Source organism: Manihot esculenta, chromosome 5, assembly GCF_001659605.2.
Source record: "Manihot esculenta cultivar AM560-2 chromosome 5, M.esculenta_v8, whole genome shotgun sequence".
Lineage (NCBI taxonomy): Eukaryota > Viridiplantae > Streptophyta > Magnoliopsida > Malpighiales > Euphorbiaceae > Manihot > Manihot esculenta.
In genome coordinates, this window is record NC_035165.2 from 8,021,455 (window position 1) to 8,043,796 (window position 22,342).

At 33.1% G+C, this 22,342-nt stretch overlaps 2 protein-coding genes across 3 annotated transcripts; one reads left to right on the plus strand and one right to left on the minus strand.

Moving 5' to 3' along the window:
• The first annotated feature begins 4,383 nt into the window (after positions 1-4,383).
• On the plus strand, positions 4,384-18,501 carry LOC110615490 (AP-1 complex subunit gamma-2). Its single transcript, XM_021757347.2, has 18 exons — positions 4,384-4,736; positions 6,108-6,410; positions 6,563-6,704; positions 6,968-7,141; positions 8,768-8,947; positions 9,986-10,140; positions 10,235-10,325; positions 11,359-11,522; positions 12,105-12,159; positions 13,213-13,335; positions 13,476-13,571; positions 14,238-14,365; positions 15,130-15,234; positions 15,335-15,591; positions 16,444-16,692; positions 16,773-16,948; positions 17,373-17,477; positions 18,058-18,501. Exons 1-18 carry the CDS (start codon positions 4,705-4,707, stop codon positions 18,151-18,153), a joined length of 2,631 nt encoding a protein of 876 aa, XP_021613039.1. The 5' UTR covers positions 4,384-4,704; the 3' UTR covers positions 18,154-18,501.
• Positions 18,502-20,163: 1,662 nt separating this feature from the next.
• On the minus strand, positions 20,164-21,837 carry LOC110614901 (RING-H2 finger protein ATL47). 2 transcript variants are annotated; one of them, XM_021756589.2, is made up of 2 exons: positions 21,684-21,837; positions 20,164-21,582 (listed from the first exon to the last, which is right to left on the minus strand). In XM_021756589.2, the coding sequence occupies exon 2, from the start codon at positions 21,348-21,350 to the stop codon at positions 20,235-20,237; it is 1,116 nt and encodes a 371-aa protein (XP_021612281.1). In that variant the 5' UTR covers positions 21,351-21,582; positions 21,684-21,837; the 3' UTR covers positions 20,164-20,234. The 2 variants fall into 2 exon arrangements, with proteins under 2 accessions (XP_021612281.1, XP_043812516.1); XM_043956581.1 differs by having other exon boundaries at positions 21,680-21,791.
• Between the last annotated feature and the right edge of the window lie 505 nt (positions 21,838-22,342).

Below are 22,342 nucleotides of genomic sequence, written 5' to 3' on the forward strand. Positions count from 1 at the left end.
CTCTGATTCTCCTCGTGCGTACGTTCGAGCGGATCTGCCAGGCTGTCTGGTGAATATTATTCCGGATCCTGGGCTGGGCTGAGAGTTGGGCCAGATGCTAAGCCTGAGTGGAGAGGGTCCGCTTCGTGCGGGCCGGGCCAGCTTGAGTGAGGAAGATGGGCCGAGCCCGGCCTTGAAGGTTGGATGAGCCAGGCTTGTTATGCATATCAGGTGTGTGGACCCCTACATCGTGGGCCTTGGGCTGTGGTCAAGCCCCTGGTCCGGGGTGAAGGAATCCAGCGGTCATCAATTTGATAAATATGTTCCTCTTCCTGGTCCATGATAGATATGGTTTTCTTCTGGGTCCCTTCTTGCTGGGCTCCCTGGTGGATCTCTCCATGTTCTTCCTGGTGAAAGGACCTGTAAATAAGAAAGAATGGTCAGGGGCCTACCGGGTGTGCCCCGGCAGAGGCCCTCCGACGCTCAAGTCAGATTTTATGGCTCAGAGTAGTATATTTAGGCAAGGGTTACAGTAAGAATAAAAATGGTGTCCAGGAAGGAGAAGGAAGAAGAAGAGAGTCCCTCCTGCGTGGCCTTTACCGTGATATATATATATGTCTCTCTGCCACAATGCTAGCTGTCTTCTGCCACAATGTTAGTTGTCTTCTGCCGCCTAGCTCCATATGTACGGATGTGTCAGGCGCCCGCTCCATGCGTAACGGCCATTAATTCTCCTCTGATACACATGCGGAAGGACCTACCAGTGGGGCATCTTGGTCATTTTCCCCTTTCCGGGCTGGGTTGAATGGTAGGGCTGAAGTTGAGCCTGGTGAGGGCCTGATTACTGGGCCGAGAAGTTTGGGCCGGCTTGATTGAGGAGTCTAGGCGGAGTCCGGCCCTGTGACTGAGCGGGCTGGACCTGGCTCTCGAGGGGAATATTGAAGCCTTCGGATCATGGACTGTTTTCATGGGCCTGGCCTTTAGACCGGGGTGAAGAAATCCAGCGATCATCAGTGTGTATATATACAATAATCAAATAAGACTAGTTAATTAATTATATCATATTATATGTTGATTTATTAATTATTTTTTAATTCATTTATAACACTTTTTTTAATGGCAATTAATTTAAAAAAATTTAATATTTGTATTTTATTTTAAATGTTTTAATTTTAGTTAATTAATTTAACTTTTATATTTTAATATAATTTTCATTGATCTGTAAATTTTTAAATTTAATAGTTTATATAGTAATTTGAGTACTTAATTAATATGCTATGTATATTATTATAATTATTTTTTAATTAGTCAATTGGTCGAAAAAAAAATTTAAAATTTATATTCTTTTGTATTTTAATCTAAATATTTAAATTTTAGTTAGATTGATTTAATATTTATATAGAGATGTAATTTTAGTTAATTTTTAAAATTAAAATTAAAAATAAATAATTTAATTATTAAATATAAAATTTACATCTTAAATGATAATAAATTTTATTTTATAATAATAATAAATATTTTATAATAAATATATTATTTAATTTAAAATAATAAAATATATAAAATAATTAAAAATAATATATTTATTATAAAATTTTTATAATTATTAATATAAAAAAAAATTTATTTACTATTAAAATAATAAAAAATATATTTAATAGTTAAATTATTATTATTTTTAAAATTAAATATATTATTTAATTATAATTAAATATAAATTAATATTTTTTATTTATAGAATTAATTTATATTTAAAAAATAATAAAATATTTTATTTGATCTTTTATATTTTAATTTTTAAAAATTAATTAACATATAAATGTTAGTCTAATTAAACTAAAATTTAAATATTTAAATTACAACGTAAAATAATTATATTGAACGTTTTTAATTATTTAATTATTAATTTATATAAAAATATTAATAATAATATACATAAAATAGCACTCCCAGGCTTAGCCTGATGGTAAGTGCATCCGGTTAAACCTGATAGATCTCAGGTTCGAATCCCCCATCCCCATTTCAAAAAAAAAAAAATATACATAAAATACTAACTACACTATTAAATTTAAAATTTTAAAAATTAATTAAAATTATATCAAAATATAAAAATTAAATAATTAAATTAAAATTAAAATATAAATAGCGCAAACAATTCGTTAAATTTAAATCAATTCACCTTTTATAGTTCGTATCACGTCTTGGCCCATAACCCACCAATCTGTTTCGCAAATAGATGATTATTATTTCTATTTTCTTTATTACAATTTATTTAATTTATGTGTTTATATAACTGGTTAAACATTACATTGCTTTTCAATTTCTCATATAAAATATTATTTAGTTTAATGTATAAATCTCATATAATATACTATTTTTTAAATATTAAAAATTGAATTGTATTAAAATAGACCAACTCAAACAAACAAGTTGATTTATAATTAATTAGTTTATTTTATTATAATTTTATTTATAAAATATTTCTAATTATTATTTTAACTGAACGATTTATATTTACTATTTTATAAATAAAAATTATTATCATATATTTATATTTATATATTTAATTAATAATATATATATATATTATTTTCCTTTATTTTATTTTAATATGCAATAAAATATTATATTTTATAACGGATAGCAGCAACAAATTTACTACAATAAGTCCATTAACTCATATAACTTATAAAACTACCAATCAGAAAATAGTAAATATCGGAGTCTGAATTTAAGAAATTATATCTATAAAACTATTAGACTGTCTAAAAACATAATGAAAGAAAATATAGTGTACATGAGAGACTACGGCTAATATGATAGTAAATTCACACATAATGAATGAGAAGCTAACTATAGAACTGTTGCCAACACCATATGTTCTTCCCTGCCAAAGCAAACCAACACTATATCAATATAACAATACTATGCACAACCTTTTCATCCCATTTGAAGTAACCACCGCAATAATAATAGGTGAAAATTAATTTTTTATATCATATCACAATTGAGTTTGATACTTCCTATAGGAAAATAGCTCAAAGTAATAATAGAAAACGGTCTGAATGAATGAAGATAAGAGAAATCAACAAAAATATTATTTTATTATAATTGTTTAAAATTAGCCGAAATATGTTACGATATAGTAATAAAATTAGACTGTATCATACATTTATTTTATTCTTTCTATATACATTAAATGTGGTGAGTGTGATTAAAGGCTGAACATGTGGACATAAAAAAAAAACATACTCTAAAATTTTATATTGTAATCTATAAATAGGACACAAATAATTATATAATACAATTAATCAAACGAATAGAAACTGATAAAATCTCATGAAAAAGTCACTAAAGAAAAAATTTCAATTTAAAAAATATTTGAATAGGTCATACACTCTATTAAACAGTTGATTGTGTACACATAACATGAATGAGCAATACATAGCAATTCATATAATCATTACATAACAAATTAATATAGTCATTACTTACAAAATATTATACTAAAGTATTTAATGAACCAACCAAAATATCTAATAAATCAAGAGCTAGAAGTCTAGGGAAAATTCTCATTACTTATTGATAAGGAAAAAACAACGTCATCGGAATAGTTTCATTCAAAGCATTTCGATTGATTAAATAAACTATTAATGAGGTATTATTTCATTTATTTTGATTCTCATTATAGCTCATAATCAATGAAATGTGTATTTTTAATTAAATTTAATTTTATTTTGAACACTTAATCGTCTACGATGAGAATAGTTACAATAGTATAATGTGCAATCACTCTGTCACTTCAAAGTTCCATGTAATAATCATAAATTATTTTTATTTAAAAAAATGTCAATGGCTGGTTAATTATTTTAGTATTTTTAATTTTTTCAAAGAGCGAGAAACAACTAAAATTTTAGCAGTGAGCTTTATGAAGATGATAAAATTTAGTTATTTTAATAGTAATATATTTAATTCAGTTTTATTATCTACTTGATTTCTTTATTCAGATTATTTAAAGGAATCGAATTTTTATTCATTAGTTCATTTGATTATAAATTTATCAATAAAATATTACTTATAATTATTATTTTAGTTGAATGAGTTATATTTACTATTTTATAAATAAAAATTATTATTACATATTTCTATTTATATATTTAATTAATATCATAATTATATATATACTATTTTATTTATTTTGATTCCATTATAACTCGTAATCAATTAAATATTTTATTTGTAATTAAATTAAAATTTCTTTTAATTTAGTTCAATTAATATTGTAAAAATTGATAATGTTTTAATTAATTAAAATTTTGTTTTGCTTCCATTAGAATAACCAATATAAACTGCTCAAACGTTCACGGCAATTATTCCGATGAAATTATTCAAATTAGCAATTCCACATCACCCGCAGGTGAACCTATCATTGCACGCAGCAGGAAGTTTACACTGCGTTTTTTTCTTCTGTAATTCCTTTGCAAAGTGCAACACAAGTGAAAAGAAAATAAGAGCTATTCGGTATCTGTCTTCAGATCCAAATCTGTCTTCCTTCGCTATTCTATGACAGATCCCTGAATTAACATATTCGGCTCTTCGACTATCGAGTTCGGGTCAATCCGTATTATCTTACTGAGTCCGTTGGGATTTTTTTTTCGTCTCGGCTTGTTTTCTTTCCTTTTGATCTGATCGAGCTCGCCGGAGAGGCTTCAAAAGGACCCAATCATGAATCCCTTCTCGTCCGGTACGCGTCTAAGGTGAGTTAAGAATCTTACTCTTGCTATTTTATTAGATCCTACAAGCATTTTTTTCATGTTCTTGATAATTTTAGTTTTAACCAACCTGTTTGGAAGCTAGAACTGTGCAATTCTGGTTTTCATTGGATTGCTCTAGCTGAAAGTGTAGTATAATTTGATTGGGATCGAATCTGCTGTGTTTTTTTTAAGCGTTTTGTTCATCATTTGGTTCTGGTAGCTGGATTTTGCTGCTTTTGTATGGTCAATTCGCGTTTGTTTTGAACGTGTAGAATGGATTAGCTTTGAGCTTTTTTTTTTTTAAGTTGCAATTAGAGAGAGGACATTGAAATGTGGAAAAATCCTTGCCTTGGACGGTTTGCTGAAAATGATAATTTACGAGGATTAGAGTTCTATTAAACTCTATAGAGATTTTAGTTGCGCGGGGATGACAATATATTACTGTGATATCTCTTCCTTTTTTTTAAACTTCCTAGGGTTTTCTAGCTTCTCAATGATCTAGTAAGCTATTCATTTGAATGCTGTCTACACTAGAAGAGGGTGATGTGTCACATGGACGGTAATTCCTGCCGGCCACTTCTTCTGAACTAAAATGTTTTGTAGATGATCCATCTATCATAGCTTAAAAGTGAATTGTGAATGGCAAAGATTCTTAACTAATTGCATTGAGGGTATAGCAGCAGAATTAGGTTAAAAAGAGAGGCACCTGTATCATATATGTACATGTGTAAGTTTAAGGCGTAAAAAGCATGACCCTGCTTTCGAGAAGTATATGCTTTCTACATGTTTTCCATTTCAGGATGCATGCGAAATTTATATTTCAGCAGTTTGCCTCTTCCTAAGCATTTTCAAATTACCTTTACTACCTTAAAGGATCGCATATTTAAGCTTTGGAAACAATTTATGACTTTCAATAGGATATAATGTGAAACATACAGTCTAAGCCAGGAGTTTGTTGATGGATTTGCAATATTTACCAATATAGTGGAGGAAGCTTTTCCTGTTCCAAATTGGGCTTGTAATTCTTAACGTGTGCCAAAAGAGATATACTCTATCGGTGTTGCTAGACAGTTTTATTTGTAATGTTTTCCTTTTCCAATCAATTCATTTGTGGGGTGAATTACCACCCATACAATTCTTTTTTCTGAGTCACTGACAAATACAATATGCATCATGAACTAGTAGACTGTGCACGTACTCAATATGGTTATTTGGTTTAAGATTAGGGCTGTTATATTTTACATCTTCTGTCATCTGGTGACTTCTGGTTATTATTTTGCCAAATGATTGAAGCAACTTACTGAATTGTACATTTCATAGATGATGGATGATAGACTTATCTGTAAAGTTCAACATGTTTCTATTACTGTACAGGGACATGATTCGGGCAATACGTGCTTGCAAAACTGCTGCTGATGAGCGTGCTGTCATAAGAAAAGAGTGTGCTGCTATTCGTGCAGCTATTAATGAAAATGGTCAAGATTATAGGCACCGCAACTTGGCAAAGCTGATGTTTATTCACATGCTTGGTTATCCAACACATTTTGGTCAAATGGAGTGCCTGAAATTGATCGCATCTGCTGGATTTCCGGAGAAGAGAATAGGATATCTTGGCCTCATGCTACTTCTTGATGAACGGCAAGAAGTTCTAATGTTGGTCACGAACTCATTAAAACAGTATCCAATTTGTTTTTTCTGGCTTTACAAAGCTCCCTATATCCTTTTCTTGACTTTGTCAATTGTATAATATTTCTTGCAATAGCCAATATAATGAATACGGAAACAAGGAAATCCCACTTTCTGCTTTTGCGCCCTTAACTTATGTGCAGAGATCTCAATCACTCCAACCAGTATATTGTAGGGCTCGCTCTTTGTGCTTTGGGAAATATTTGTTCTGCCGAAATGGCTCGCGATCTTGCACCAGAAGTGGAAAGATTGCTCCAATTTCGGGATCCAAATATTCGGAAAAAGGTGACCTTGTTTTTTTGAATAATGAAAAATAAGTTTTTTTTTTGGCCCGGGGGGACCTTTATTTCTTGTGCATGTTAATTAAATGACCCCCCCCCCCCCTCTCCAAAAAATGAGAAGATGGAAAAAAAAATCCAGGATGGTGCTTTTCTGAGTTATTTTTGTGTGTTTATTTTACTTGTGTAGCTTTTCCAATCCCTATTTTATGATTTATTCTCTGGTTTTGCATCTTTATTTCACATTTTCTAATTTGATCTTTAATACAGGCTGCATTATGCTCCATACGGATTATAAGGAAAGTCCCTGATCTAGCAGAAAATTTTATAAACTCTGCTGCTGCATTACTTAAAGAAAAACATCATGGAGTCTTAATAACAGGCATTCAACTCTGCACAGATCTATGTAAAGTCAGTCCAGAAGCCCTTGAATATTTTCGAAAGGTAATTGTTATGGCCTTTTTTCAGGGTGTTTGATTTAGTTTATAAAAATTAGCTTATAAGCATTATTAAGCAACTATGTGTTTGGTTTAACTGCTCATAAATATTTGATAAGCAGTTGACACATTTGGTAACGAATAGCTTATGAGCAGATTTATTGTTACATTGCTATAAAGGATATTAAATGAGATATATGGTGGATTTTTAAAATTAAATGAGGATAATGCGGTAAACTTGTTGGTTAAACTAACTCATATATTCAGTGCTTATAGGCATCAACATGAAAAGCCGGTTCTCCCTTTTAGCTCTTTTTTTGGCTTATGTTAAGCCCATAAATGGTTATAAACAAATAGATCATCATAATTTTAGAGCTTATAAGTGCTAAGACAAAAGCAGTCTTAATCTATTCACTGGCATACTAGAAGGTATCCAGCATTCTTTTTATCAGCCCTATCCAACCAAACCTCAGTAATGTGCTGGAAAGGCTAATTTAAGTTCATCTGATTGGTTATATAATAGGAGTTTTATTCTTATTTAATTAACATTGGCATGTGTTTATATGGAAATACAGCTTTCAGCTTCTAAAACATATAGTTTCAGATATGGGTTCGTTTCAGGTGATTAAAACATGTCACTAACTGAGGATTATAGATTTTGTGTGGAACTGTGGATTTGTGGATTTATATGGTTCGGTTGAGATCAATCACTTTGCTACAGAAGATTAGTGATTTTCTTAAGAATCTGATCACCATAGTTTACAAATAGAACATGACTTTATGGTTGCATTGCTTCAGTTTTGTAGAAGGCACCAAAAGGGGCAGGGTGAGGCAATGGGTCACCTCCTTGTCTTGCCTGCAAAGGCTAGGTGCCTTCCATAGAGGTGAGTGCCTCTGATCCCTGAGGTGCCAGGCGAGAGGTGCTAGAGGCGTTGCCTCACTGAAATAACAATATATGTATTCTTGGTCTTTAAATGTTGTAAATAGCAAAAATGAAAACCCAAGCCTCTCAATCTGTTTCAAACAGCAGCCAACATCTCTAAAGACTCTTTTCTTCCTCTCTTTTGTTCTCCTAATCGCAGCCAACTGGTATGTCTCTTGTTCTCTCTCTTTCTCTCCTCTTATCCTCCTTCCTTTCTCTTTCTCTTCCTCTCTTTTTTCCTGCTGGACCTGATGTGACAACAGATTCCTTTTTTTTTTAAATTTCTCTTATTCTCTTCTCTCCTCTTCTTTTCTTCTTCCATTCTCTTCTTCCCTTTCAAAAATGGCATTATGGCAGTATGATTTTGTTTTAATTACTATGTTGTATTGTATATATATATGTATAGTTCTCTGTATAGATGTATAAGTTTAAGCTATGGTGCCTCACTTTAAAAAGACTCTCGCCTTGTCTCTCGCCTCTTACCTAAGGCCATAGGATACCATGTTGCCTTAGTGTCTTAATAACACTGAAGTGGTAAATTTGGAATTCGTTGTGCTTTTTTTAGGTCAAATAATTTGAGAGCAAGGCTCTATTATATTATTGTTTGAATTGTAACAAGGGTACTTTTTTATGAAAAGAACTAAACTTTTAGGTGGTAATTTTTTTTTATCCAATATTATTATGACAAGTTTTAAAATTACTAATATGTAGAAATGCACGGAAGGTTTGGTCAGAACTCTAAAAGATGTGGCGAACAGTCCATATGCACCTGAGTATGATATTTCTGGCATTACAGACCCTTTTCTCCATATCAGATTGCTTAAACTTCTGCGCATGCTAGGCCAAGGGGATGCTGATGCCAGCGACGCTATGAATGACATACTTGCACAGGTCAGTGATCTTGTGCCTATCTTATTCTGTCCTCTCAATTTGGAAATAATTTCGGTTTATTTGAATATATCAGTTTTTGAAGACATGAATTTCTTCTCAGGTTTTGATTATATTTATCAATTTTAAGCAGAATTAAAGAGATAATGTAAGAAGATCAACATTATCAACTTTTTAAGTTTTTTTTTCGTGCTTCTCCATACTAGAGTGTTTGGTTATATTTAGAATTGAACTAGTGTCTGAAAGAAAGGTACTTATAGTGACAATCTTCTCCTACCTTTTGGGTAATTTAGGTGGGTGACTATGAAGGAGCTAATTTTTTTTGAGCTTGTGTTAAAAGATGAAAATGAGACTCTGGGCCAGAATCCTTGTTGAGCAGACAATATGGAGCTCTTGTTTATTCTTTATTGTTTTATTTGAATATTTGACTAGACTTTCTTGTGACATCTCACAGTAGTTTGCAATGCAGTTCTCAATTATAGGGTTAGGATCCTTAGGCAGGTAGGAGAAAAGTACTCTTATTATGTGTACTTTTAGCATGTGGACAACAATTTTGTGGTTTGAACTTGTAACTGATGGGGAATATGAAGTGAAGTTTACCTAATTCAAATTACTTTTGTCATCTGAACTAGATTATGTAAAAGATTGTTCGTTAGTCATGCCTTAATTATATAACAAGATTCTGTGCTCTTGTTTGAGCAATTTGATTCTTTAGGCTTAAGTCATTTAGATGCAGCTATCAAATCATGCTTGTGTGTAATTAATTTTTGGATCCTGAAATCAGTTGATCAACATGCGAAGCCCAACATCCAGGCAAAACTTTTGCAATTAATTTATCATTGGAGCCTCTTTTATATAATTAGCGTATGGTCCTTATTTTCAAATGAATGTAAGCTTTTCTAGTTCACTACTTTAAAAACATCTAATGAACGATTGCAAGTGGTCACAGTTCCTTAAACCATTGTTTTCTTTAGTACATTTGGCATTTACTTCATACATCGACTCTTCATATATTATTTTGTGGCTTGGCATTTCCTGTAGGTGGCAACAAAAGCTGAATCAAACAAAAATGCTGGCAATGCTATTTTATATGAATGTGTGGAAACTATCATGAGCATTGAAGATAATGGTGGTTTACGGGTGCTTGCTATTAATATCTTGGGAAGATTCTTGTCAAACCGTGACAACAATATCAGGTTTCGTTGAACAAAAAAAAAATCTTTTAAATAATATGTAGCTCCCTTTACAGTATATATATAATATATTTTCTTTTGTTTTTTTTTGTTGTAGATATGTTGCATTGAACATGCTGATGAAGGCCATTACTATAGATGCTCAAGCAGTGCAAAGGCATCGGGCAACAATCTTGGATTGTGTTAAGGTATGCGTGGTTGTACTAAGCATGACACAGTAGTTAAATTTTACATGTAAATTTAAGAAACTTAAGGAAATAAAACTATCATTGGATCCATATGATATTTGGATACTAAAAATTGAATTAAGTAGTGAAAATCAAATGCAGTGCATGTGCACTAGGTACTTGCAAAGTTATATTTTGTCCAAATAACTGGAATTAAAATAAAAAAGAGTGATTGAGGGGCTATTCTGAAATGATTTTAGGACTGCTACATACTCTGTACATTTTTTTATTCATCATAGACAGCCTGATGCATACAATATTTACAAGAAAGATATCTTCTTTTTCCATGTTTATAACTTCTGAAGCAAACATGGATGCATATTTTGAATTTGGTGTTTGACAATGGTTTTTTAGTTATACAAAAAATTTTAATGAGTTCAATTAGTTTATATTTTTAACTTTGAGGTATATTAATGAGCTATATATTCAGCCCTTCCCCCCCCACCCTCTCTAATCTCCCACATCTTTTTTTGGGCCTGGGAAAAGTCAGGCTTAACTACTTTATGGATTTGTAATGCATAAAAATTGCTGATAAGTCTGGACTCTGGAATTATTGCACTTAATAATTCACTCATATAATTCACTCATATTTTCTTGACATTTTCAATCTAAAACTGCTGGATTAACAGAATTAACTTATTTACCAGTAATCTGTCACTTTGGATATGGGGTCTTGTGTTTTGATTGGTAATTTGCAATTGAAATAATCAGAGCTGAGGATTTAAATTTGGCTAACACTGTTGTTTTTCTGTGGATTCCCCCCCCCCCTTCAAAAAAATAAATAAATAAATAACTCTTGCTATTTGTATTTGATTATTATTTTCTCATTCCTGCTAGTCCATCTTACATTTTACTAGTTAATAATTTTAGGTTTTAGCTGAGTTGCTTGCTGAACCTGATAATTCCTTTATTGTTTATTCTGCATAATATTGCTACAAAAGTAAGTCTTTTGAACAACTCAAGAAGCCTGTGGTTTGGCTTATTTCCCTTTCAGGATTCAGATGCTTCTATCCGTAAAAGAGCCCTTGAACTTGTTTACCTTCTAGTGAATGAGGACAATGTAAAGCCTTTGACAAAAGAGCTAATTGAATATTTGGAAGCAAGTGATCAAGAATTTAAGGGAGATCTTACCGCCAAAATTTGCTCCATTGTTGAAAAGTAAGTTGTGCTGCTTACCAATTATGATTTATAGTTTTCCGCCCTGGTTATTGGATACATTTATATTGGGTTGTCTTACATTTGCCACGCCATTTCAATGAATACAGCATTGCTTCCACCTTTTTTTACAAGGGAATCAATACCATGTTTTATAATAAAATTATATTTTGAATTAATGATTCATTGGGAGATGGTATGTGATTCAGAACAGTGTTTCCAGAATGGCCATCGTTCCATTTTTTTAGTTGTTACACAATTTTTTCTGTGGACAGTGTAATGATCAATTTTCAAGCTACCCGTTGAAGTTTTTTCTCATAATGGGAAGTGATTTGTATTGATTTTTAACATAAATGTGTCTACATCTTACCTTTCCAAAAAGTTTTCCCTTTTTGATATTTTTATCAATGATGGCAAATATTTACTCAATTCTATGTCATATCCTATCCTGCTGTCATGAGTCCCATGCCTTTGAAGGTTAGGGATAGAGAGTAATATAATGAGATTCAGTTTTTTGATATTTTTGTCAATGATGGCAAGTATTGAGATTTTTGTTATACTTACTTTTGCTTTTTGGTGCTTTAGGTTCTCCCCTGAGAAAATTTGGTATGTTGATCAGATGCTTAAAGTTCTTACCGAGGTAAAATTCTGAATACCATGTTTGAAATTTGTTCTGAAACGTTTCAATGTTTTGATTTTTAGCATGATCTTCATCCTGGCTTAAAAGGCTTTACTATTTGGGGTGCTGAAATAAGCAAAAAATTATTTCTATGGCAACTGCCATTTATTGGTTTTTTACTCAAGATGCCAGAATGGAGGGTTCCTTTTCTTGAAGGGAAACGTACAAAAAATACCTTGTGGTGTCATTAATTTTTCACTTCAAGGTCTATAGTTTATTTCAAGGTATATGATTCAATTTTATGTCAAGGTAGTACTTCACGGTATTGTGTTTTTACAAAGAACGGCGATTTCTAGACCCCAAGCTAATATGGAATTCGTATCACAAGGTATTATTGTGACATAAAATTGAACCACATACCTTGAAGTAAACCGCGTACCCTGAAGTAAAAAATCAATGAAACCACGGGCACTTTTTTGTACTTTTCCTTATCTTGAATCAATTGGAACAGGAACATATTGTGCTCTATTTAGGTTATGGCACAAGCTCTTAATATCCTTCTCCATGTGTCGTTCTAATCATCCCATCAGGCAATTTCATCTGGATCTTTAGCTCTTGTAAAATTACATTCTCTAAATTGTCCCTCTTGTTCTAACATCTTCAATCCTTTCCTCAAAGAGGCATCTTTTGTTATATTGGTGTCATATATTTATCACAAGTTCATAATGCTTTGTGCTTGACCCACCTAACTGATCTAGTTTTTAAGTTCAATACCTGCTTCAGCTATGTATTGTGCAATGTATTGCTGCTGTTACATAACAAATCTCAAATGGCTTTGGAGCCTGTAAATGGAGACATTTTAGAACTTGAGAAGTTGAGAGTTCAAGTTGCAAAAAAATATAGATTTTTTAGAACTAAAACAACCGTGAAGAAAGAGGAGCCCCAAAGGAATAGATTTGAGCATCTAGTAGTCCAATCTGTCAAAACATATGGCATCAGTTAAGCTTTAATGTGGGCAATTCTGATGATATATTTTATTTTATAAAATGCTGATCTAAATGCTATGCTTAGTAGGCTGGAAATTTTGTAAAAGATGAAGTGTGGCACGCCCTTATTGTTGCTATAAGCAATGCTTCTGATCTCCATGGATATACAGTCAGGGCTTTATACAGAGCATGTCAAACATCAGTTGAACAGGTATTCAACTTTTCCTTTTGATATATGTATGTGCATTGCAAGCTATCAGCTTGAACATTCAAGTCTTCATTCTTAAAAAGAAGAATGTGCTTGATATTTGTATCACTCAATTTGAAGGTTTGTTCAAATATTTTCATCAGGAAACCCTTGTTCGAGTTGCAGTATGGTGCATTGGAGAATATGGTGACATGTTGGTGAACAATGTTGGGATGTTTGAAATAGAGAATCCTATAACTGTGAGTATAATTGTTTCTATGCATCTTTTATAGGGCTATATTTGTATTCGCTGCTGTATTGCCCAGTATTATAACAAGTCTGCATACATGGTGCTAAGCACAGGATATTCTGAATTCTGATCAAAATTATGAAAAAAACTACATTGTGAATCTTCCTTATTCCATTGACACGTAATTTTAGAACGAGGGATATAGGATAACGAAATATCACTTTAATATTCACACCTTGTAACTTTTAAAGTGCACTGGTGTTCTTCCATGGATATGCTTTGAAAGTGCTACAAGTCTGTTGCTAGCATACTGAAATGTTGAAAAACAAGTTTCAGCACTGAAGCTAGTGCCTTTGGAATTGTCCTTTGTCCTTTTCTTTTCTTTCTGTTATTAGACATTGCATAACTTGAAGGTGAAAATACATGATAGTATCGATTCTTTATCTTCTGTGCCACTGAGTTCCCTAGTGTTCTTTGCATGGTGTATGATGACTTATCAAGCAGCTTTATAAATGCTTATGAATCAGTCCAAAAACTGCACATTTAATGTTGTTAACAATGATTTAAGTGGGTGGACTTGTTAATTTGCTTATAGTTATAGCCTCTTCAGAATTATCTTCTTGTCTTCTCTCTTCTTCCCTTGTTTAGTGGCCTTCCAAATTTAATTTCTAAGCAGGTAACAGAGTCTGATGCTGTGGATGTTGTTGAGATTGCTATAAAGCGCCAGGCCTCTGATCTCACTACTAAAGCAATGGCTTTGATTGCTTTATTGAAGCTCTCTTCCCGGTTCCCAGCTTGCTCAGGGTATGTTGTTTGTTGTTTGTTTTGCAATTTTTTTCCTGTTTTTGTTGCAACTGTATAGATACTCTTTTTAATGGCCTGTCTATTTTATTAAGCTTAGAGAAATATGCAGAAACCTCTATAAGAGGCTATACTTATCTATTGATGTCTGCCCATGTGACACAGCATGAAGCCCTAAAGAAAAACACACGCACACGAAGAGCATTTGAGAGAACGAACTCTTCATAAAATAATAGCATTTGTGAAAAACTTGACTTTAGCACATGGAAATTAAGGTTTTATATAGACACTGGTCTCCTAAACTAACTAGGAAAATATTAGTCTTAACTAAAGTGAGAAATTTAGATACACAAAAATAAGAATCCTAAGATACATAATACCCTAATAAAGTAGGAAATAGCCAACTCCCAAGTAAAATAGGAAAAATAAAAATAAAATCCTAATTGAAGTAGGAAATGTTAGAACTGAAAAATCCAGCTGAATCTGCCAATCGGGAATCAAAAAGTGGTCTGGACTGAAGAAACACGCCTACGGTATGTTTGGTCTGTAAATCATGTCATACACCAGCAAGGAAAACAAATATTATTACCTTTTGGACATGTTACAACATTTGCAGTTTGAATATTAATTATAATAAATTATTATTGATATTTTAATTGTGAATTCTGTCATTTTTCTTATACCATGAATATAATTATACTTCTGATGGTATTTGGGGAAGATATGTGACCTAATTTTAAGGAGTTTTTTCTTGGATAATTTTGTAGGAGGATCAAGGATATAATAGTTCAATATAAAGGAAACCTTGTTCTTGAATTGCAGCAGAGATCCCTTGAGTTCAACTCTATTGTTGAGAAGCATCAGAATATTAGGTATGTAGTCAGATTTTTAGCATATTAGCTAATTATCCTTTGAAATTCCATGATTATTAGCAATTATTAGATTCAGAAATTAATAGATGAGATTGTGCAGGTCTGCTCTGGTTGAAAGGATGCCAGTTTTGGATGAGGCTGCTTTCTTTGGAAAGAGAGCTGGTTCTTTGCTGACAACTGAGTCAATTTCCAATGGGGCATCTCTTAATCTTCCAAATGGAGTTGCTAAGCTCTCTGCAGCTCCTCTTGTAGATTTACTTGATCTTTCAGATGATGCTCCTGCACCAAGCTCTTCTGATGGCAACTTTCTTCATGATCTTCTTGGTGTTGATTTAGCACCAGCTTCAGCGCAACCAGGTTAGTTTGGGATCTTCTCTGGTGGAGCTCATGTAAATCTTCAACACTGCACCGTTTGTTTTTTTTCTTTCCAGTTCCTAGGGATCTGCATGTTTTTATTGTCAAGGGTCTATACCTGCTCACAAGCCCAAGGCCAATCATATGAGTAGGAATGATATTTGGTTTGCTTGATCATTGTTTCCATTGTCCAACTCTGGTAGCCATATAGACATGTTGGATAGATTCATTTGTATTCCTACTTGGTTGAATATGAATGACCCAAGACCATATGCTAATTGACTGAGCTCTGCCTGGACTTCAAATTGTACTGGATATTCCTATAAATCCACTTTAACAGTATCCTAAGATAAAAACTATTGGTAGTTTTACATTCTAAATAAAACAGGTTTAGGTTCTGAATTTTAGCTGAATGTTGGTAAGTGGGGTGGAGCTTGGCTTAAATCCATTCAGACCCAAATTTTTGTTTGCTTGAAATGTGTTTTGCAAACTCTTTTGTGTTGAACGGTGTTTAATATAATTAATTCATTACTTCAAATGCTTATTGAAGAAGTGAATTGTGAAAAGCATTAAAGCAAAATTTTGTTCTGGTGGCTTAATTCTGTTAGTTTACTCTCATTTTTATTTGTTATTCCTACTGAATAGCTCTCATATCATTGCTGCATTGAGCTTTTAATAAAGAATCACATTTTTTCTAGTTTGGGGCAACTGTTTCTTGTTTTGTCTGCTCTTTTGTTCAATGAGTAGCTTGCTTGGAAGTTGAACTGTGTTTCTATTGCAAATTTTATATTTTAATTTCATTATTGATGAGTTATAATAATAATATTGTTATAATTTCTCTCTGCATTTTTTTAGGCACAAGCCAGGCTCCCAAAGCTGGTACAGATGTTCTACTAGATCTTTTGTCCATTGGAACGACTACTCCAGTACAAAGCAATTCATACAAACCTGACATGTTATCGTCTGGTCAAGATAGCCAAAAACCAATTGCTACATTAGATGTACTCTCATTACCTTCATCTTCAGCCCAAGCCAATTCCTCTGTTGGAGCTTCTCCCATGATGGATTTGTTGGATGGCTTAGCCCCCAGCTCATCAAATCGTGGTAAATTTTTGTTGGCATTGACATTCTGTTTGACTACCTTTTTAAAGACCTAGTAGTGACAACCTTATTTCCCTGAACAGAGGATAATGGTCCAGTTTATCCATCTATAGTTGCATTCGAGAGCAGCAACTTGAGGATGACATTTAACTTCTCAAAGTCACCTGGGAACCCGCAAACAACATTAATCCAGGCCACTTTCACAAATTTGTCATCAAATGCATTTACGGATTTTGTTTTCCAGGCAGCAGTTCCAAAGGTGAGTCAAAATGATGGTCCTATATCAATTTTTCTGGCCACATCTCTCTTGATGTGTCTTTACTTATGCATGACCCTGTCCACCCTTTGCATCATGAAGTATGTTCTCTTCCTTACTTTTTCATGTAATATGGAGACTTCAATAAATTTTAAATTTAACCAATGCCGTATGCTTGAAAGTTCTGGGATTTTCATTGGTGGTTTGACAGTCCATTTTATTGATTATGTATTTTTCATCGTGTTTATAAGACCACCAAAAGAAGTATACTAGTTTGACAGTCCATCATATTGATTTTGTTTACCTGACATCTTTTATTAGACAACCAAAAGAAGTATAATAACAGTAATCTTGATCCAACTGCAGAGAAAAAGTTTCACATCTGTTTCAACATGCATTCTGATACTTTTCTGTTATCAATTTATAGTTTCTTCAGCTGCACTTAGATCCAGCTAGCGGCAATATGCTACCTGCAAGTGGTAATGGGTCAGTCACACAAAGCTTGAGAGTAACTAACAGCCAACATGGAAAGGTATATTTTTTCCACATCTGAATTTCTGGAGTCTGGAGCATTCATATTTGTAGTAAATCAGAGAATGTCATATATAATTTAGTTTTCTAGTAACTACTAGTAATACATTATTTCTGTGTATGGGAAAATTATGTTTCTGTCAGCATGATTAACAGTTGTATGATTTGTATGGTTAGAGTTGGCTCTTCTAGTGTCAAGCTTCTCTTAACATGAAAATAATTCTTAATGGTTCTCCTGGGTTTACCACATTTGTGAACAACCACAAGCTTCCTTTGAATACAGTATTCTCAGATGTCAGCGGAACCTTAAGACGGAAGTCAGGACTTTTCCTTTCTTGCTTCAATGTTCTAAAATTGAACTATAAATATAAGTAATTTTCTGCAGTGGCAATATTTTATGTGCTGCTTACATATTGTGCCTAGTATTTGTGTTCTTGCAACCACAACATAATTTATACTAATTTATTTGCTCCATCAGATCATTTTGCTTTCCAAAATCATACTGTCATACTTCATTCTTTCTCTGGTTTCATTGTTGTGGATAATATTAGATGGTGAAATAATTCCATGTTTGTTTCCAGAAATCACTTGTGATGCGCATAAGGATAGCTTACAAGCTGAACAACAAAGATATGTTGGAAGAAGGACAAATCAACAATTTCCCTCGGGATTTGTGAAATTAATTGGTCCAGATAGTGGTCACGATGCCACATTGCCATGTATGACCTCCAAATTTTTTCTCCTCTGAGAAGCACCTTACTCTTTGTAGTGATAGTAAAGTATATTGTTTGTATTCTTCTATTGAGGGCAGTATTATAGCAGCTGATGAGAATTTCTTTCTTTTTTTTTCCTTTTTTAATTTTGGGGTTTGGGATTGTACTTATCACAAATTTTCCTCTTAGGTGTTTTGTGTACATTATTACAAAATTTCTGCTGAATTTGCCTTTTTGAGGCTCAGAGAAAGGACCTAGTCCCATAATGAAACTCCAATTGCTGTGCAGTTTGTTTTTGAACCCACAGCCTCAGGTCTTTGTCTATGCTCACAGTCGCTAACTTCAGTTTGCAATTGTGTTACTGTACATTTATTTTGGATCATTAATGGATCCATTTCACGTATTCTGTTCAATATATTACAAAACACTGAACATTATTAAATTAAAAAAAAAAAAATCAGTTTTAGTTTATTTTGTGGTTGGACATAATGGATTTAATCCGAAATAAGTTTGGACATGTTTTCTGGGCTTTGTTCTTCTAAGTCTACAAGTATGTGACCTTTGTTACTTGACTTTTCAATTTCATATTGAATAGCCCTATTTGTTTTTTTTTTTCAAAAAAAAAAAAACTGTGTTATATATGTATTTTTTGAAGAGCCCAACTTTACCTTCCAAAAAAACAAAAGAGCCCAAGTTAAAAATTGCTCTTAGCTGGCACTAACTTGAAGCTTACGAGATTGACAATACGGAGAACAGCACAAAGGCATTTCCATAATATTTTTTATTGAAACCAGATCGTCCGGGCATACTCTTCTTAACTACCCATTAATCTATGCTTTTCCTTTGGAATCAGAAAATCAATTTTCTCACTCCTCTCCCCATAATCTATAAAATCTTGCATTATTACATCAACCTGAAAAGGACGCTGACACTGAGGATAACTTGACTAATGTGCCTTCTGGAATGGTAATTATATTAATAATAATAATAATAATGATGTCAACTTACCTACTCCTTACGTTGCATGCATCACTTTTGATCTTTCGGCTTTACCTTACCTGCTCCCATCTTTCCCAGTTACTGTTGGCTGCTGCAGCTAGCCCCTGCCCAGCTGTTGCACTTCCACATGACTATAATGGTGTTTCTGAGTTGGGGTACCCAAAATAATCTCAAATCATATCCAGATCAAATCAAAACTAGTTTTTGTCTTTTATTATCCTAAAAGAAATATAACTATTTTTTTAAAAATACATTCCATTTATTATATTGAATAATATAATTAAAGAGTATATTAAGAAGATAATATAAAATTTGTTACTTAAATATATCAACAGTGAAATAATATTTTTGTAAGCATATTTTGCATTGCAATGCGTATGTATAGATAAAGTTAGTTATTATTTATTGATCAAATATTTGTTGGTGGAAATGGGGGTGGGAAACACATTTTTATTTCTTTAATAAATTTATTTTTTAGGTGGTGGGGCTACAGGTTCAGCTCCAGCCCCACTTATCATGTCGACTATCCAAGTTATGGCTCCTCATCACAAGAGTCTCTCAAACCACTTTTCACGGACCCTTCATTCTACCCACAACTTGTGATTTGACTATATTATCACTGTAACCCTAGATTTTCCCCAACCCTTTTCATTTGGCTTCCCAGCAGGAAAATGGAATGCAAAAGTATCTATGACATTTGAACCACCCTATCAAATATCACAGCTTTGTGATTCAAACGCCACATTTTCTTCTTTTTCACAGGGTGACCTGTGAGTTCAGCAAAAAATGAAAAGCATTTTCTCGGTCCTATGCATGCAAGGAATTTCTCTGAAAAGAAAAAGCTAAAGCAGATTACCATTTACCAAAAAAGGGTCGAGTTAAAGAAGAAAATAAAGGCAGAGCCTTCTTTGACATGAAAGTAACTAATGATGGTAAGGATCAAAAGAAATAGTATAAAGCAAAAGCCAAAAGCTAGAAAAAAAAATTTGCTTAAATAATTGGATTAATTGTTATCATTTGAACAGTACAACAAAGCTCGGGAATTTTTACCTTGTGGGTTCTATCACTAAGCTCTTATCACTCCATGGCAAATCCACAGATACAGAAGAAATACCCCTGTGGGTTTCAGATAAACTTGGGAATTTACCTTTCTTAGACCATTGCCATATCTTGGAAACAGAAAAACTTTCACCATTACTTCTGTTAATCTTCTTCCCCTCAACATCTCCATCAGTTAAGGGATCCCCATTTTGTCCATTTCTTCCTTTCACAAGCTTGATAGGACCAGGACCAGCACCTGTGCCAGGGCAAAGAGCCACTTGCAAATCTAGATCAGCAACCACATAGTGGTATGACCCCATTGAATAACATCTTCTTGCATCCAAATTACTGCTACTGGTCTCGACTGCTTCGCTATTTGAGCTTTTAAATTTACCGAGTCTCACAGAAAACACCCTTTTTGAATTGATTCTCTCATTCTCTGCTGGTTTTTGGCCAACCGATACCCCACTTCCTGCTGTACTTGAAAACCCATCTTCTTCCCTTGGTTCTTCATCATCAAAAACTGGATTTTCAAAGGGGATCCCTGGTGTATAGAGGGTTCCTCTGCAAAGGGGGCAAGTTGAATTGGATAGTAACCATGTGTCTATGCAATCAATGTGGAAGGCATGACTACATGCAGGCAGCAACCTCAACTTGTCTTTCTCTGAGAATTCAGAGAGGCAAACTGCACAATCAAATGGCTCTTTTAGACCCTTAATCTCCTTGTAAAGAAATACAGGCAGTGCGTCAATAAAAGCTTGATCTAGGCCAGAATCATGAAGATGGAAGAGTTGTTGCAACTGTCTTTGGATAGCATCAGATCCGGCCATTTCTGGGTATCTATCGGACTCAGATACTGATGATCTATGTCTTATGAGAAATCTAACAAGCAGGTGGAGAACACCAGAAATGAAAAATATAACAGCTAGAATAATTATGATAAAAAGGAGAGCGGGGCTTATTTTGTTACTAGAAGAAGCTTGTTTCTGGTAATCACTATTATATGGCAATGAAGGAGAATACGAAGAAGAGGAAGCAGACGAGGACGATGAAAGCAAAGAGTAAGGATGGTGAGAAAAGTGAGCACCTTTGTGGATAATTTGAGATTGAAACCAAGACATTTTAGTCAATCACCATGCCTAAACATCATCAATTATCTCAAAAACTTTCTCGGATTAAACAGTTTTGTCGCCCATATGCAATCTCCAAAGAACCCATATATAATTCCTTTGCTCTTGAGAATTGAGATCAAACCCGACACTCATATACTGAGGCACAATACTTCTTATGCTTGCAAGAAACCCAGCTCACTTTTATCAAGAATTTGAAGAGAAGCTTTAGGAGATGTGTTAGCTAAAACAAAACAAAACTTTTCAATGGCGTGCAAGTAAAAACGGATAAAAAGAAAGGCCTCTCAATACTTAGGAGATGCGAAAGAGTTGTCGTTTACCTACCTCAGTTCCTGCAAACACCTGCCATTGATGGAGCCCATCGTGTTAATTTCTCTAGCCTCGGCGGACAGTGACTGCTGCAGAAAGAAAAATAACCTTAATAAAGAGAAAACGCGGTGCCTTTGATGGTTAAATTTGCTTTATTGGAAGGAAAAGGTGGTCGTGGTGAACTACAGCCAATTTTCCATAATTTATTTTTAATTTTTAAAATTAAATTATAAGTTTTCTATATTTATATTTGTACTGCCTTTTATTAAAAAAAATTATTGATGTCCTTAAATAGATGATGCTATCAATTTTTGTATTTAAAAAAAATTAATTTTAGGAATTTTTTTTATATAAAAGGGACAAATACGAGTAAAAATTTGTATTTTTATTGATTTAATTTTTTAATGAAAGTTTAAATTCAAAATTTCATAATCTTCCCTTTGAGCTAAGGCAGCTATGACATTTCCTTGCATTTGGTTTTGATAGTCTTTTTTGCTGTATTTTGGGGAAAGGTTATTTTGTTTTAGGCATAAAATTTTTACCAAAGAGTTTAGAAATTGTAAATGTTAAATTTCTTAATATCTTAAATTCTAATATTATATAATTTTTTTATTAAAAAATTAGGGCAAATTACAGCTTTATTTCTGAATTTTAAAATAATTATTAAATTGATT